General features: G+C 42.2%; 1 protein-coding gene across 1 annotated transcript in view; it reads left to right on the top strand.

The window, feature by feature from the left end:
* Positions 1–372: 372 nt before the first annotated feature.
* The window catches only part of Cmc1 (C-X9-C motif containing 1), a 64,024-nt gene continuing 46,406 nt past the window's right edge, over positions 373–17,990 (top strand). Inside the window, exon 1 of the mRNA XM_032911076.1 lies at positions 373–546. Coding sequence (XP_032766967.1) covers positions 528–546 — 19 coding nt within the window. The 5' untranslated portion in view covers positions 373–527. The remainder of the gene's footprint in view (positions 547–17,990) is intronic.

Genomic DNA, 17,990 nt, shown 5'->3' with positions numbered 1-17,990 from the left:
CTGGACTGCCCAGGGTGTGTTCACAAAACACGTCTCCTGGACAGGACTCCTCCTGCAGGTGGCTTTCCTCCCGGGAACAGCGCGTCGAGAATAAGGGCTTTATTTTTATTACTTTTCCTCTGGCACTCAAGACTGAGGCTGAAACCCGAAAGGGACAGAAGGACATTCAGAACCTTTGAGATAAGAGGCCCAAGTCTCAAATCCCACGTGCTAAGTCAGGCAGCGCACATTGAGGCAGCCTCTTGGAGGCGCATGCGTGGCCACGCCCCCTCCTGGGCCATTCCGCGAGAAACCCGCCCACTCTACAGCAGGATTCTCGTGGAGGGCAGTCGGGCGCAGGCGTAGAACAAAACGGAAGTAGGATCAGGGGAAGGGGGTGTGGTCTGTTCTCACAGCAGAGGTCGCGCACCCGCTCTCCTGCGGGAAGCTGCGGGCGGGCGAGCGGCTGCGCGCGCAGTCCAGCTTAGGCTCCTCCCCGTCCTGGCTCCAGAGCCCGCGAGTGGCTTGCTGCTTCTCCGCCCTCCGAGATGGCGCTGGACCCCGCAGGTACTGGGGTCGGCGTGGTTGTGAGGGCCTAGGCGCCAGGGGTCAGGTGCCCCGAGGATGCGCGGCTTCCGCAGTTAGCACCTCATGCAGCCCGGCGGCTGGGTTTCCACTCTCGGTGACAGGTCGTCCATCTGCTGCTCGCTGGGGCTCTAGTTGCTCCGTGAGGGGCGTTGGGTTCCTTGTTCAACTTTCACTATCTCTTCAGTCTCTTCAACACCTAGTTTTTGTTTTTGCTTTTTTTTCTTTCCTCCTTTGGGGCACAGGCTCCTTTTAAACAGTATCGGGTGTAGACAAAGTTGTCCCAGAAAACTGAAGTTTCATTCTGGTGCACAGTTTGACATTCTGTTTCCGGTAATTTTATGCCTTCTCCCAAGTTCATCCTGGTAGGTCAGTGTAACAAACGCTCCACGACTGACTGGCTGGAGGCATTTTCTTGGAAAGGCTCTCCAATACATCTTCCGTGTCGTTTTAATTTGAATGATTCCCATCACTTACGTTTGCAGAAGTTCAGGTCCTCAGGAAGTTTTTCAGAAAGCGCACTCCCAGTATTTTACTTGATTTAAGTAACGGTGAAAAGACAGGGACAGAAAGGTAATGAGTCAGGGGGAGAGCGCTTGCCTAGAAAGCGCAAGGCCCTGGGTTCGGTCCCCAGCTCCGAAAAAAAAAAAAAAAAAGAAAGAAAGAAAGGTAATGAGTCTAGTCTTAATGGATAGGAAAACTCCAGGTATTCAAACCTTTGAAGAATCTGAAGCGAAAGGTCACATGTAGCCTTCACATAGGATGGAAACTAGGTATATCATTCGAAAACTTGTCATTTTATTATCAAGCCAAGTGTATTCAGTTGTCCCAGAATAGTACTTGCCTGGTTGGTTCTTTTATCTCCATTTTCAGAGTAGGAAGCAGGCTCAGAAAGGTTAAGCCGATGCTTTTAGTCACCCCTCCTAGTTCTTTCCTAGCTGGCGCCTTTGTCCGTCAGATTTGAATTAAAATGTCAGTTCCTCATAGAACTTAGCACCCTGCTTACTTCGCACCTCACGTAATTGACCAGAGTCTGTAAGTGTATTAGTATATAGTCTGAGTGCAGATAGTGGTAGACTCTGGGACTTCTATAATCTGAAGCATAAAGCAGTTGCGGAACACCGCTTGGATCTTATCAATTTGAAGCAAAATATTTGGACTGAAGTCTGAAGCGGCATCATTGAGCAGTGATCGTGTGGTAAAACACAGAGTCTTACTTGGTTTGAGGGTGACAAGTTTGATTGGAAGGTAGGAGGCAGTAATGAAGCATAGGTAAGGGAAGTTCAGGTAAAGTGCTATTTCATGACCTTGAAAATGATACTCATACAGATAGGGATAGGGACACTCAGGTTAAAGCAGTGGTTCTCAGCCTTCCCAATGCAGAGACCCTTTAACAGTTCCTTATGTTGTGGTGACCCCCCCAACCATAGAATTATTTTCATTGCTACTTCACTTCATGACTGTAATTTTGCTACTGTGAGGAATCGTGATGTAAATTTTTTTGGAGATAGAAGTTTGCCAAAAGGATGGTGATGCACAGGTTGGGAACCACTGAGCTAAAGGCCTGGATGGATCTTTATTTAGACAGATGAGAAAGTGTAAGAAACAAACAGTTCATACTTGCTCCTACCGGTTTCTAGTTCTCTTAACCCCCTCTGAATGTGCAGTGTGCTCAAGGCGTCATAGCTATTGTCTGATAAGACCAAGTTTTGTTACAAACCACTTGGTTTCCTTCATGTCAGCCATGCCTTTATTTTAGTACCTTTTGGTAAACTTGTTGATGGCTCAGTGTTCTTGGTGTATATTGTTCTGTAACCTAGGAAACAGTAACATATAGGACAAACAAGGACCCCACCTAAAATAGCCTCTCCCTGTTTGTTCACAGACACTAAAAGACACTTATGAAGTAGATTGTGAGGAGAGAGCCACTTTTGTTAAGAGCTTTTATGGAGAAACACCATTTGCTTTAAAATATCAAGGGTGAGAAGAAGCTACCATGAAAAGAGCTGGGAGCTGGGGCCATGGTGGGCATTCAATGTGGCAAATGCTTGAAAAAATATTGAACTGACAGGGCAGAGTGGAGAGAAGAACCATAAGGAAGAAGGTTGTCAAAGTGGGCTTGAGGTGAACACCTCGTTGGTTTAGGGACTTGAATTCTACTATAAAGCATCTTAATTCTTTTTTTTAAAAAAGATTTATTTATTTATTATACATAAGTACACTGTAGCTGTCTTCAGACACACCAGAAGAAACATCATTACAGACGGTTGTGAGCCACCATGTGGTTGCTGGGAATTGAACTCAGGACCTCTGGAAGAGCAGTCAGTGCTCTCAACCACTGAGCTGTCTCTCTAGCTCTAGCGTTTTAATTCTGTTTCCTTTCAGTTTTTCTCAGAGTCTGGACCCAAGAGTGAGATGTAGGCTGCATCTGTATTCTCATGTGACTTTTCTTTAAACTTTCCCTTTTACAGAGTTGATAACACACTCCCTGAAGGTTTATCTTTTATTATTATTATTATTATTATTATTATTATTATTATTGCTACAGTTATGCTTATTGTTTTCAACTGTGATAAGTGGAAGAGACTAGAGAAAGGACAAAGTACTAAGCAAAGTGGTAGTGAGAGGGATTGGATTTGTACTGATGCCTGCCTGAGCTGCACTGCACTCTTAGATCCTCTGACACTGAAGTACTTGTTAGACGGCTCAGACATATTGCTCTGTCTGTACGATCCCAGTTCTGCTGACTCATCTATCACTAACCGTGTGTGTGTGTGTGTGTGTGTGTGTGTGTGTGTGTGTGTGTGTGTGTGTGTAGTCCCTGTTCTGATAGGAGATTCTTACCACCTTCAGTATAAGTAGGACCTTTGATCTCAATAATTTTGCAAGAGTTCATAGTGCAGCTCGTTCTCCTATACTAGGATATGTCTTATTTCAAGGCACGGTTCTTTGCACACTCATAAAACTTTCTATAAACATTGTATATTTTAGAAATATCTGGTCAAATTTAGTGACCAAAACTTCTGGGCTGGAGAGATGGCTCAGTGGTTAAGAGCACTGGCTGTTTTTCGAGAGGTCCTCAGTTCAATTCCCAGCAACCACATCATGTCTCACAACCATCTATAGTGAGTTCTGATGCCCTCTTCTGGCCTTAGGTGTACATACAGATAGATCACTCATATACATAAAATAAATAATTCTTTGGGCTGGAGAGATGGCTCAGCAGTTAAGAGCACTGACTGTTCTTCCAGAGGTCCTGAGTTCAAATCTCAGCAACCACATGGTGGCTCACAGCCGTCTGTAATGGGATCAGATGCCCTCTTCTAGGGTGTCTGAAGACAGCGACAGTGTACTCATATAAATAAAAATCTTTAAAAAAAACTTTCAAAGATTTTTTTTTAAAAATATAACCCACTATCACCTATTAAAAACAAATGTTAAAATTCATGCTTGTTAAATATAATTTTCAAAAACATAAAATTATGACTCATGCGAAAAATGGATATGTGTTAAAATTTTTCTTCAACGCATTAATTAGTGAAGGAACCAGTAAGATACAAAAATCAGTCCAGAAACATTTGAGAAAGTAGGTACATAGTTTTATAGGTTACAGCTATAGGTAAGAACTTTTATTTTTATATCAGGTCTTCTTTGGGGCTATTGCTTTAAAAATTGATTTCGATTTCTATTTGATAAGAGTCTTAAAAGTTAGCCCCTGACCCTAACAAAGTATAAAATACCCAATAACTGAACGTATCAAGAAACCACCTGCTTCTACCTTTGCCTATTCTGACATTTCGTGAAAAGTTTCTGAACTTATTATGTTCCCAGATGACAACTGCAGGGGGAACACCGCCCATGAGTGCTCCTGCCCTCCTCCTCTCCTTCTTGTCTAAGTCTTAGCAAGGCCAAGGCTTCTCTTCCCTTGTCAGTCAGCGCCGGGTCCTCCTTTCCCCTTCCTTTCGCAAGATGTCTGTGTCCGTCCATCTTTCTGTGTCTTTCTGGGGATGTCCTTCTGGTAAGTGGAGAAAACTGGGCCTTGCTAAGTCCCAAGGTGGAAAGTGAGATGTGGAACCTGATGATGTTCTGTGGGTGGCATTGAGGTGTATCCTGGGAGAAGACTGCAGCGACAGGCCCTGAAGGACCAGGTTTACTCTGGTTCTCTTTCTCATTTAAGTGCTCCCTATTGGGGTGTGTACTTACTAGCACCTACACCTATGGAAACTTACTTTCTGGAAAGTTAGCTGTCTAAATATATTTGAAGAGCCTCCCCCCCCACCCCTGGTCCCTTGAGCAGTATGTGCTTATTACGTGAGGTGATAGCACTGACGGGAAATTTAACAGATTTGTGTGATCCTCTTCCCCCAGCCACCAAGATGTTGGATCACAGGTGTGCATCATCATTTCACAGTCTCTTTAGACATGAGGGACCATGGTGTTCCAGAGTGCAAAAGTAACTAGTTAGCTTGTGCAGTTTGTATATTCTAGTCTAGAAGTGTATTTGCCTTAGAAAATGCATTGTTTGGGTCCCGGCGGATTAACCTGATGGTGTTTGAATGGATGGCTGTGAAAACTTTATAGAGAGGTCGGAATAAACAGAGTGCGCAGAAGGAAGACTTGAGATAGAAGCCTGAGCCAAGCCAGCTGAGGGCTTCGCTTGTGAATATGGTAAATACAGGAGTGTCCGCAAACCCTCAGGAACTTTGAATTCTGTCCTGAGAGGAGGAGGACCGCAAGGTTTTAGTTCCATGATAACAGAACTTCACTTGTTTTCTATTGTTCTGAGTCTGGATTAGATCAAATTTACTTATACTTAGCTGCTACCACGTAAGTGATGTGACATGCCGTGTCGGGGTCACATGGCATGGGGCTGGCTTTTGTGGTGGTGGTGATTTTGATTACCCACCAAGGGCTTTCTCTGTCGTTGCTGTCTTCCTTCCTCTTGGAGTTAACACACGCTCTGTAGGAAGACCACTGTGCTGTGTAAATGTCCACTCCTTAAAGATTCCTTCACTTAGCTTCAGTTGGTTCTTACATTATTCATCATTTCCTGTGATGGTTATAAAATGGTTTTCTGCCATCAGCATTTCCCCGACACTTACTAGTGAGTGCTGACATTTTGTAAGAGCTATCCCTTAGTGTCCTAGCATTTTCTTAGGGATGCACTACCTGTGTTTGTTACCCATTTTCAGTGGTTTACAGCTTATCTGTACATGGAATTGTCTTTGTGTTCAAATGTGACTATTGTGAGTCTTTTTACACCAGCTTCTGTATCCTGGTGATAGGATCCTATTTTTTGAACACTTCTTTATTTTCTTCATACAAGATATCTAAGATTTTTCCTATACTGGTTCATAGAATTTGTCATTTCTTTGAGCAGCCCTGCTTTGTTTCTTTTTAATTTATGAATAATAGTAAGGTCATGAGGGATAGCTTTATTGATGTGGTTCTCTCAGAAAGGGAAGTATAAGGGAAACAAGGGACGGAGGAGATGGAGGAATGTGGTTTCTGGGAAGGTTAGCCTCAGTCTGGTCATTTCCTGTGCACCAAAATCCGTTAGTTTGTCCTGGTGTGGAGGCAAGGGAGCTGGACTCAGAAATCATTTTTCATAGGAGTTGGGAGGAAGACAGCCGCAGGGAGAACTTAGAGTGTTTCCTGCTCGTTGACAGCTCTGGGAGGATTGTAAAGGTGAATGCACCAACATTTTCTGCTATGCCCCATCCTGAAACTAATTTATCTGAAACTATCAGGAATCTTAATTTGGATAGTGATATTCAGATATGTAGGGGTATCTATGTAAATACACTATATTTTGTAATATATTTCAGGATTGTAGTAAAAAACTCTTGAGTAACATTGGCCTAAGACGTACCTGGAATCAGCCGTGTAGGTGTAAGTGTCTTTCTTTGTTTCCATTCTTTTTCATTCTTTGTTGTTCATGTCTTTAAAAGTTTCATGAGAAACTTCCCTGATTGTTGTCCCTCTTCAGTCTTAAAAAAGTGATTGAAATTCATCCTTCAGGAATCATATAAAAATGATATAGACTGTGTATAGTGTTTCTCTCACTCTAAGTCCAGCTTTTTTTTTTTTGAGATATAATATGAAATCTGTAGATGTGATGTGTCTAAAATAATTGGCGATAGAGGAAAACTTGCTGTGGAAAGCAGGAAGGTTTACCTGGGTAGTGAACAGTAGGGTTTTCCATGTATGTCTGCAGAGGTCGAGAGAGCAGGAAATGGCCAACCAAGAAGGCACCTGTGTTGTGCGGGTCATGGACTCTCCACCAAGTTGGGAAGATGTAGGACTGACTTCTGATTTCAGGGGCCATCAGCTGTAGGTAGCATGGTAGGAGGTTTCAGGATGAGAGGGAGGAGGAGAAGGTAGACTGCAAGCCTCGGATGTGTGTGATTCTGAATGTTCCACATGGATCGCTAGGGGCCCCAGACTCAGCACAGACAGTTCAGAACAAAACCCTGGCTGTTTTTCATTAAACTAAATTAGTACCATTATTTAATGGTGTACTTGTGGAACTATATGTTTATAGATGTCAGAAGATGAGACTACTAGGCAGTACTTAATATATACGTGAACCTAATGAAACTGTACTCAGATAAGAACATTAATACACAAATTTCTAGCCCAAAGGGCTGTATTAGATCATTACATTAAAAGAATAAGATTGCTGGGAAAGTTTGCAAAGAACCGGTTTTGTGAGTTATTTATCTATTTATTTATTTATTTGCTTATAATAATGAATTGTTACTGGGAGTTTTCACAGATCAAAATAAGCACAGTTAATTGAGAAATAGACTTTCAAATGTTTGTGCTGCCAAATAAGGAAGTTTATCTGTCTTACTCTGTATATAGCCTCTGATGTGGTAAGAGGTATAGTATTTATTAACAGAGTACATATTCATAACTATCGAATTTTGAAGCTTTCTCATACAGTATTTAAGTGGTTTCATCGCACATTTGCTGTATGCTATCCGGTGAGTTAGACAGTAGTTTAAAAAAAACAAACAACTAGAGAGTCTCTGGCCTCAGTAAACATAACTCATGCTTTCCTGGTAATCAGCTTTACTTTAGGTCCATTTGGGGAGCCTTTAATACCTCTCCACTTCTGGAATAACTGTGTGGATGGTGCCCAAGAATCAGAAAAAAACCTGCCTTCTATGGTGGTTTTTAGGTACAGCCAGGGTAAGAATCTAGAATACCAAAATCTTCCTTAGTCGGCTCACCCTACCATAGCAAATACCATAGCCCAGGTGACTCCCAGACTAGGCAGGAGGCTTGAACAATAGATATGATCTGTCTTCTTCTCTTTCTGGAGGCTGGGCAATCCAAGATGCCAGCCGATCTTGATCTTGGTAAGAATCTTCTGCCTCGTTGATAGTTGCTGTATAGATTTCCTGTGGTAGAAGGGAAGGGCTCTGTATCTTTTAAAGCTGGTCCTACCTGATGGTGACATTGGACTTCATCACTATAAAACTGACACACTCCCTTCCTGCCATCTGCAAACATACTGTGTAAACATTTGAAAGTAGGATCATATAACTCAGAATGGCGGAATGAAGGCTCAGAGGTAAGTTGAAATTGGCATGTTGGTGGGACTTGGAAATTCCTGACAGTTGAGAATGTGAGCAGAGGGCGAGGAGATGGATGGGGCAAGCACTGGGGCCTGACTGCTAGCACTGGCACCTCGAAGACAGCCCCTTAGTGGTCCTCGGCCGCCCACATGCCAACAGGAGTACACAGGGATTGGCATGGCCCATGTGCAAGGATAACTCAACCATTTGTGAAGATTTCCATATTAAAGAAAGAAAGAAAGAAAAACTTGATCCTGTGAGATTACCTTCAAGGAGTCAGAGCAGTTACCCACCATGTCAGCTTTAGTCCTTTTTTCTTGGTACTCTTACCATTGTTCAGGATATGTTTTGAAACATTGAAAGTTTGCTTCAGACTTCGTATAATGAGTTAGGTTTAATATCATTTTGGCAAGTTTCAGCTCTTAAGGTGCATCTTAGCTGTTTAAGCTGAGGTGGATTGGATATCGGAAGCAGATGATTTTCTGTGGAATGGTATGTGCCTCGTCTTCCACCACAAAAAGGGAAAAAGTTTATTGTGGTCCAGTTATGTTGGAGCCTGACTCTGAACGCCACACCAGGAAATGATGTGATTTGATCATCCAAGCGGAAGCTGGACTTGTGACATAAGCCCAGAGCCTCTCAGGAATTCCCTGCCCCACTACAGTGTCATACATGCTTTTTCCAGAAATCTTAGGAAAAAATGCAAAATTACAAAAAGAAGCAGTGGAGATGTGGGCAGAGACACTGAGAAGCATTCAGAGTTGGGGATTGTCTACAGTTTCCCAGATGTGTTTGTGAGAAAAGCAAGTCATTTGGGAAGAATACTGTAAAACAGGCCACAGGCAGTTTTTAAATCCTTTACCTCTGGGAAATTATACTTGAGCAGGGGTGGTCTTTGATTCTGTTGTAGATGTAGCTTGTGAATGCCTTTAAGGATCACGGTTTCCTGAGGGTTGCACTGCAGCACAGTCTGCATCAGCTCTATTAGGTCTCATTGTATAAGGCAGTGCCCTGCTGAGCTGTGAATCCATTGTAACCTCACATTTGTTGAGGCAGTGCTGGGAGCCTGAAGAAGCTTCCCTCCTGCCAGTCTGCAGAATCTGAGGTCTGAGAAGTAGGTGCTCCTGGGAACGTACAGTTCCTGTGGGTGAGGCGTGGGCAGCAGTATTTCCATACAGAGATGGTCATCTGTGTGTGTTACTGTGGGAGATGGGACCCAGAAGCCAAGCAGAAATAAACACAGCTACCACACTGCTGTAATCCATGTACTTTGTAGAAGCTCTTGTGGATTATACTAATTTGTTGCTAACCTGACTTTTAATGTTTCCTCTCTTTGAATGTTTGCTATTTCCTCTAATTGACAAATTGCTTCTCTTGCTGTTTTTTTACTTTAAAAAATGCTCTTCTGTAGGAATCAGAATTCTATTTGACTTTCTGATTTAAAAAAAGAAAAGAAAAGGCAAGCATAGAACTTTGACGTTTTCAATTTTGCCTGCTCCCAAGATGCTTCAGAAACCTTGCTGTCTAAAGGTTGTTTGCAGACGTCTTGGTTACCACAGACACTTATATAACCTCACTTGCCAGATCCTTAAGTAGGCCCTGCTCCCTGTGCGTGCTGCTGTCATGAAGACTGGGGACTGGATTCCATGATCTTGATACTGCCAACTTCGTGGGTTTCACCCATGTGAGCCTGCCCTTCACCATCTGCAAAATGGAATACAATACAGAGAGGGCTGCTAGGAAGACTGTAGCCCCAGGTGATCTTGCTGCTCAAGGCAAGCAAGAATTTTATTGAGGAGAAAATTCTCTCCTGTTAAGCTCTCCTTGTGCTTGCTGTCAGCTCAAGTGTGGCTTGGAAGGAAGGATCCAGGCTGTTTCCAGCACTCATGTAGTGGTTCACAGTTTTAGAGAATCTAATGCCCTCTTCTAACCTTTGTGTACATCAGCTATGATGCATATGTTGTACACACACACACACACACACACCCCACAGACACACCCCCCACACCATAGACAGACACACACACACACAGACACACACACACACCCCACACACATCCCACACACACACAGACACACACACACACACACACACACACACACACACACACACACACACACACACACACACACACACACCCCACAGACACCCCACACACACACACACACACACACACACACACACACACCCCCACACATCCCCACACACACCACACACACCACACACACACACACACACACACACACACACCACAGACACACACACACACACTTACAGGTAAAACACTCAAACACATGAAATAAAAGTAAATAAAATCTTCTAAAGAGCTCACCTGGTTAACTTAGAACGTATTTATTCCTGGAAAGGTAGGCCTGGCCTTTATGTGCCATACTCTTTCCTAGGAAAGCCCACAGCATTAAGCTCTATTTCACTGCTGTCTTGTGGATTCACAGCAGCTGCTGCTCTCAGTAGCCTTATAATTTAGCACTGCCACATTGCAGAATACATGAGCCCCAAATGAAGCCTGAGCTAACAAATGCAGCCATTGGGAAAGGTGAAAATTGACTCTCAGGTGATGATAGAACGCTGAGAAGTTGGAGCTTTGGAAATTTCCCCAGTGCTGTTACCCTGATTCTTGTCTTAGTATAAGTTTATATGGCTACATTGTAGCACACTATAAATTTGATAGTTTCTGCAGGCTCTTATATGATATATATATAAATGCATAAGATAGGCATGCAATATTCACACTAGGAGGTATAAGTTTCTAATTTTTTATAGTATTTGTAGTATTGAGGATAGTTTTGTACTATATGCAAAATTATAGTTAATAATTGTCATGGTTTATATACTATCAAATGAGAAAATCTTAGAATTTTATGTTTAAAGCTATCTTAAATTTTTTAGCTTAAAATTAGTTTTTCGAGAATTTCATTAATGGTTATACTGTATTTACATCATTGCTTTACCCTTTGTTTCCTTTCTCCAACTCTAGTGTCCCTCACATCACTTTAGAATTTACAGTCCCTTCTATGATGATTATTGTGACACACACACACACACACACACACACACACACACACACACACACGCTATAACCTATAAAAACCCTACTGAATCCAGTTAGTTTTGCCTATATGGGTGTGTCAGGGCTCACCACTGACAGTTGTGTACTCAGTTAGGGGACTCATCCCTGGAAAAAGTGGACTCTTCCTCTCTCAGCAGCCATTGACTTCATCTAGGAGTAGGGCTTTGTGAAATTTCCCTCCGTCTATGTTTATATATCAGCCCGTGTGGTCTTTACAGGTCTTGTGCCATCAGCCATGTTGTTGAGAGTTCACGGGAGCAACATTCCTGTCCTGTCCTGAAGAAAGTGTCTGTAGCAGGTGCCCGGGCCTCTGGCTCTTGTAACCCTTCTACGTCTTCCTTGTGCTCCCTGAGGCTTCTGTGTGGGGTTTGATTTAGATACACCCATTGGGGTTGTACAGCCCATGGTCACATGTTGTCTGCATTGGCCCTGTATTGGCTCTGTAGTGGTCTCCATCTGCTGTGAAAACAGCTTCTTGATGAGGGTGAGGGCTGCATTTGTGGAGAGAGCCCGTGTGGCAGCAGCATTATTTTCTGAGTTGGAAACCTTGAAGTGATATCATGCAGTTCTAGAATCGCATCTTTGCTCTGGGAATCTTTAGAAGAATGATGGGAAGGGATTTTTGTCACCCAGGCAAAACGAATGTGTTTGATAGGAATATGAGAACCAGGATTCCTAACAAAGATGGGTTTCTGCTACAGTTTATTCATGGAAAAATGGTTCAGTATCCACAGTTATGTCTCTTGTCAAAGAACTGATCCAGAAAAATAGTTTCTTAGTTGCCTAAAACCATTGTAGGATTTAGAAAGGAAAGGATAGATTCACCAGGGTATGTAATAAATAAGGTATTTAGTAAGACTATGTAGGTGAAAGAAAAAGGTGAAACTTTAAAACTGATTTCATAAAGTAGATCAGGACTCCATAATTATTCGACTCTGTTCAACAGTCACAGTGTTAATTATTGATGACTATTTATGATTTACACTATACACACAAAGACAAGGGGTGTACAGAGAAAAAAAATCCTAGTTTCACATATACATTGACACTGACAAGGTGTGTTACAAACACTTCACATTCAGCCTGTCCAGCAACAGAGTTCTCCTTTCTGGTTTTCTTTCTTTCTTTCTTTTCTTTTTTCTTTCTTTTTTTTTTTTTTTTTTAAATTTTTGTCCCCATGTGTGGTCACATTGTTTTACTTGGAGTTAGAGAACAAGGAGCATCTTTGAATCGTCAGTATTTTTCTTTAGTCCCTTCAGGTTTTACTGCTCTGATAGGGTCCTTTAAGTCTGTCCTTTAATGTCCATCTGTATTTCTATTTTCTTCTCAAAGATCTCTGTTTGCTTTTACCATATTCCTATGACAGAATCTAGCAAAAGTAAGGGAAAGAAAGATAAACCTAAATAAATAGCCTAGTATATAGAGTTTAAGAAACTGTCCCACGAGCCTTACCTAGTAAGTGTTGCAAGGCAGGAATGGTTAGTGACATTTTAAAATGTTGTTAAAATATATAAACACAAAGGGAACAGAGATAGTAGGTAGCCTACAAAGGTAAAAACTATTCACACCCTGATACATAAAAAAATGTTTGTTTTCATTGACAAAGACAGTGGAAATTTGGGTGCAGTTGTAGGTGTGGGCAAGAGAAAAGGGATCAGGAGAAATGCTTTGCATATTTACTCTGAAATCTTGGTTGAGATGGATGGTGTCCTTGAGAATTAACACTTAAACTTCAGCTGACCACAGTAATTAAGAAGACCTTAGAAAATGAATATATACTTAAAATTCTTTGTGTCTGTCTGTCTGTCTCTCTCTCACTCACATCAAAGCCTTGCTAAGCGGTATATGTTGGCTCTATCAGAGAAAGCTTCAGTAGGAGATATATATATATCTACATGTATGTGTATATGAAGGCATTTAGTGCAAGGAATTGATGTAGGCTGCTGATCTGTTTGGGATGTGGGGCTGGGTAGGCTGTTAGGAAGGGCAGGCTTAGAGCAGTTGGTCAAGTGTTGAACCTGTGGTCAGTACAGTTGCGGAAGACAACCTCATATTTGTACTCCAGACGGTTGGACTGAATAAATCAGCACAGTCGTTATAGAAGTCTGCAAAATGTGTTCACAACGACAGCTGGCTTCCTTGAATAACAGCCGTTTACAAGGTGGCCCACGAAACACTGTCACAGGTGCTTTGTAGCAAACTTTACTGAAACTAGAAGTAATCTTTATACACATTGAGCACCCCTAATCTGGAAATATGAAATCTGACGTTTTCCAAGAAATGAGACACACAATTTATGAGCACTCAGCCAGTGGTGTCTTTATAGATATTCACAAAGTGAAAATACCAGATCAGAAACACTAGTCGAAAACATTCCTTATCAGAGATACTCAGTCTGGTCAGTATTTTCTGGAGATTATGATGCAGGAAGTACAACTCTGATACTTAGCCTGGCTTTAAGATAAGGAAGCCCTAGGGAATCTTGATATCAAGCGTACTGAACAACAACAACAACAACAATGACACAACAACAACAATGACAACAACAACAACAACAAAACCAAAACTCTGCTCAGAGCCCGAGCATCAGGACGGAGCTCTAGTCACGACTGCTATTTTCCTAAGGAGCCTGGAGGACGTAAGCTGGCTTTAAGATCTGCTCAGTAGAAACTGGGCAAACAAAGTGTTGCCACATTGCTGAGGTAATGAGGGAGTCAGGGAGGCTGTGCTGAGTTTACATAACTGTAGCATATTGTTTATAAAAAGACACGTTTACCCTTAGAAATTTAATAAAAGGTGAACAGTATCTTTCAGTGGAAGATTATAAAATTTGCCTGTTTAATTGTTTAACTTCCAGAAGTTAGATGTTAGAATTTACACTGGGTGCAAATTTTTATTTTTTAAGTTATGTTATTTCAATGCTAATGAAATTTCTGGTTTCTTTGGAGACTCAGATGATAGTGATGTTTTGCTGGGGCAGACAGGTGAAAGCATGTTTTGCTGAAACCAACACAGGTGAAAGGGAGTTTGCTATAGCAAACCTGTGAAAGGACGCATGATGTTTAGAAAGAGTATAACCATGACTCCACAGCCAGCGGGAGCTGGTGCATTGGTCGGCTTTGCTCCGCCTCGCCCATCTGTGTTGCCGGTACATGTATTGATTATCCTTGCTTACACTGCTGAGCTTCCCTGTGGAGACATCACAGAGAGAAATTCACCAAAGAACTCTTGTGAGACTCCTGCGGCTTCTTGCTGCCTCCATAGACTCTGGCTGATGGGCGAGTCTCACGGTTTCTTCTGGATCGAACTGCTTTTACTGATTCATGTGCGGTGTCTGCCGAGTGGACTAGACTGCTGCTGCTGGTTCATGTTTGGTGTTTGCTAGTGGACTGGACAGAGAACAACAAAGATTGGAATCTCCCTGAAGAACTATTTCTAAACAGGTCCACTTACCCTGTATCCTAATAACCTTTCTTTTCTACCATCTCTGATGAGTGACGGGCTAGAGGGGAGGTTGACCCCTAACTAAAGTAGGCTGTGAAAAATATATGCCTACACTTTGCATTTTACAGATATACCCAGACCATCCTCCAGAAACGATCCCCTCAATCCTTGTGGACACCATGGCTCCACTTTTTCCTAGTGTAGGTTAATTCTGCCTGTTCTTGAATCAGTGACCCATACGCTTGTGTCTGTCTTTTGCTCAACCAGGCTTAGGAGTGCTTACCCATGTCGAGTGTTACCAGCATTGTCTGAGGTAATGTTAGTGGTGGGCTATCAGTGTCTGTTGGTAAGTCAGTTTTGATTAATGTGACGAGGCACACGCTGTTTTCTCAGCATGTTGCTTCAGTTCTTCACCAAATGAGTCCGTAGAAATGGAACTCGGCTGAGTGTGTGGTTACACATCACTCAGCTGGTGTTTCCCAAGGGTCCACACTCCCACTAGCCACACTCGAGCTCTGACCTTCTCTCCATTGTTTAGTACTGTCAGTGTCAGAACTTCAGTCATTCTGGTCGTTGTGAATTACCGTAGGCAGCATTTGGCTTGGCGTCTGTATGTTTTTGTTAGTGCATATGAGCCGTGCTTGCTCCTGTTCCATACACATACATGTATACATCACAGCCATGCCCCTCATTCACAGTTCCCCTCCCACTCTGCATCCCAGTCAGGTCCTCTTCTACGTCATTTTTGTTGTCTGACCCAGTGAGTTCCATGGTTGCTGAAGGAGCATGGGTGAAGAGCTGTTTTCATGGTCACTCCGTGTCCTTGGTTGTACTAGGTTCTCTGCTCTTGACAGTGCTTAACTTTTAAAAGCATTACTTTGTAGTAATTTAATAATACTCATTAAAAACCATAAACTAGTACAATTTCCATGTACCTTTTACCCAGTTTTCTCTAAGGATAGCTATGTAATCACAGTCCCTGTGTCTTAGCAGGTGATATTCCCTCAAAGGACCCACCTTGATAGTGGAGGGGAGACCAGAATCTCATTCTCTCATATATAAAACTTGTCATACATGACACATATAAGCATATTCAATGTCTGTGTGTAATCAGTACAAGAAAAACTCCTTTTCTTAGCCCAGCCACGGATCTCTACTTCTTTCCTGTCTATAGTTGTGTGGTACATTTTCATGAGTAAAGTGGAGTTAGTATCCCACAGTCAGTAGCAGAGCCACTCTGCTGACTACAGAGGGCATCCCCTGTTACCTCTCAGTGTAGCTTTCTCATGTGCAGCTGTTAAGGTCTCTCTTCATTCAGTGTTATGCTCCTGGACTCTGTCCAAGTTGTCATATGTCAGAGGTCACTTTGTTTTACTGCTAATACTGTAGTCTGAAGAGCTGTTGCATGTCCACTTACCTGTCGAAGGAGCTTCGTGTTGTGTATGATAAATATAAATAAACCCACAGTGAGGCTTATGTGCAGGTGTTCACAAGAATGGGAATTTTAATTTTCTGGAGTAAATCCACAAAACTCTGCTTCGTTGTATGCTAAGTGTATGATCAGCTGTGGGGAGGTGCACCTCACGCTCCAGAGTGGCACGGTAAGAAGTTTCTCAGCACATGGGATGATTCTCTCTCTGTCTTTGTCAGCTCCTCGGCCTTTAAATCATGGCCATTCTAACAGACTTTCTTACTGTCCCCTTGTCCCTTATTTTAGTTTTCTCTAAAGTAAGTACTGAGCATTTCTTCAGATGCTTTTCCCCCACCCGCGTATCTCCTTTCTGTACTGTCCAAGTCTTTGACCCACTTAACTGGCTTTGCTTTTCAGTAATTAGAATTATCATCATAGTGTATGTACCTGTGTGTGCAGATGATAATATGTGTGTGGCCTTGAATGACATGGAGGACAGAAGACAACTTTGTGTGGTCAGTTCTCTCTCTGTTTTTCCTCTTTTCGCTTTTTGTTGGGCTCCACGGGTAGAACTCAGGGTGCCAGGCTTGTGCAGCAAGAGCCGGTACCCACTGAGCCTATGTCTTGCCAGCCTTGTATGGCTGCTTTCTTACTGTTGTGCTTATAAGTCCTTTGTCAGATGAGATTTGCAGCCTATGTCTTCTACATACCGGACAAATGCTATCTGAGCCACACTTCAGTGTACACTTTCATTTGACTTTCTTCCCTGGTCACTATGACTGACCGCTCACGCTGGTTCTGCGTCTGAAGAGCTACTGCCAGGGCTGTGGATAATGACCTTTCTGCTCACACTGCCCAGGTCGTAGGGATCCTAGACCCCAGGTGCACCTGCTGACCCAAGCGTTGAACCCTGATATCTTACCTTAATGGGTACTTTCACAGAGCAGAATTTTGAAAGTTTACTGAAAGTCTAAGCCTTTGATTTTTTTTAAAACTCCTTTTCTTGGCTTATAGGTTTGATGTTATATATGTCAGCTCTTCCTGATTCTGAGTCCTGATGACATTTTTTCTGTGATTGCTTCTAGATGTTTTAATCTTTGGTTCTTTATTTTGAAATTGTAGATTCACATGAGGTTACCAAAATTACCATGTAGACCCCTACATTTCCTTGTGACAGATTTTTGTAGGGATGATATATAATTGTAAGGTGATATTAAAACCACAAAATTGAGTTGGTACAGTATTATTAACTATGCAGTAGCCCTCTTGACCTTTCTCCAGTTTGACATGCTGGGGACCTAGCCCAGGATCCTGAACGTGTTAGACGGACACTCTCCCTGTGAGCGGTGTCCTTGGCAGTCTGTGTGTTTGTAGTTTGCCTTTTACTTCTGTAAGTGCTCCAGTTGTCTGTGTTCCCCTTGAACTAGCTCTTGGATTTACCTCGTTCTGCTGGTGTGTGTTTTGTTGGATATTTAGGTATTTTTTTATTGAATTAAATAAATTTACTTCTATAAATTTTTTCTTTATGAATGTATGTTTAATTTTGTCTTGTGCTGTAACTGAATCAATTGATGTATACTTTTATTTTTTAGACTATTAATAGGGTGAATTATACATACTTATTATATTTCAAAATAGTGTACCAACCCTGAGTTTCTGAGATAAACCCAACTTACTTATGTGGTTTTCATTTTATACATTGGGTTTAAGTCACTGGTGTTTTCTAGAGGATACTTATGTCTGTGTTGCTGAGGTAAACCGTGTGTGTGTGCTTGCTGTAAATACTGCCTTGGCTTCGGGTGTTAGCATAATATTGCTGTTCCGAAGTTTGTTAGGAAGAGACTAAAGTTGATATTACTCATTCTTTCAGTACTTGGCAGGATTTGTTGAAAGACG

This window comes from Rattus rattus, chromosome 8 (assembly GCF_011064425.1).
Source record: "Rattus rattus isolate New Zealand chromosome 8, Rrattus_CSIRO_v1, whole genome shotgun sequence".
Taxonomy (NCBI): Eukaryota; Metazoa; Chordata; class Mammalia; order Rodentia; family Muridae; genus Rattus; species Rattus rattus.
The sequence above is the reverse complement of the archived record's forward strand: the minus strand, read 5'-3'. Positions and strand labels throughout refer to the sequence as shown.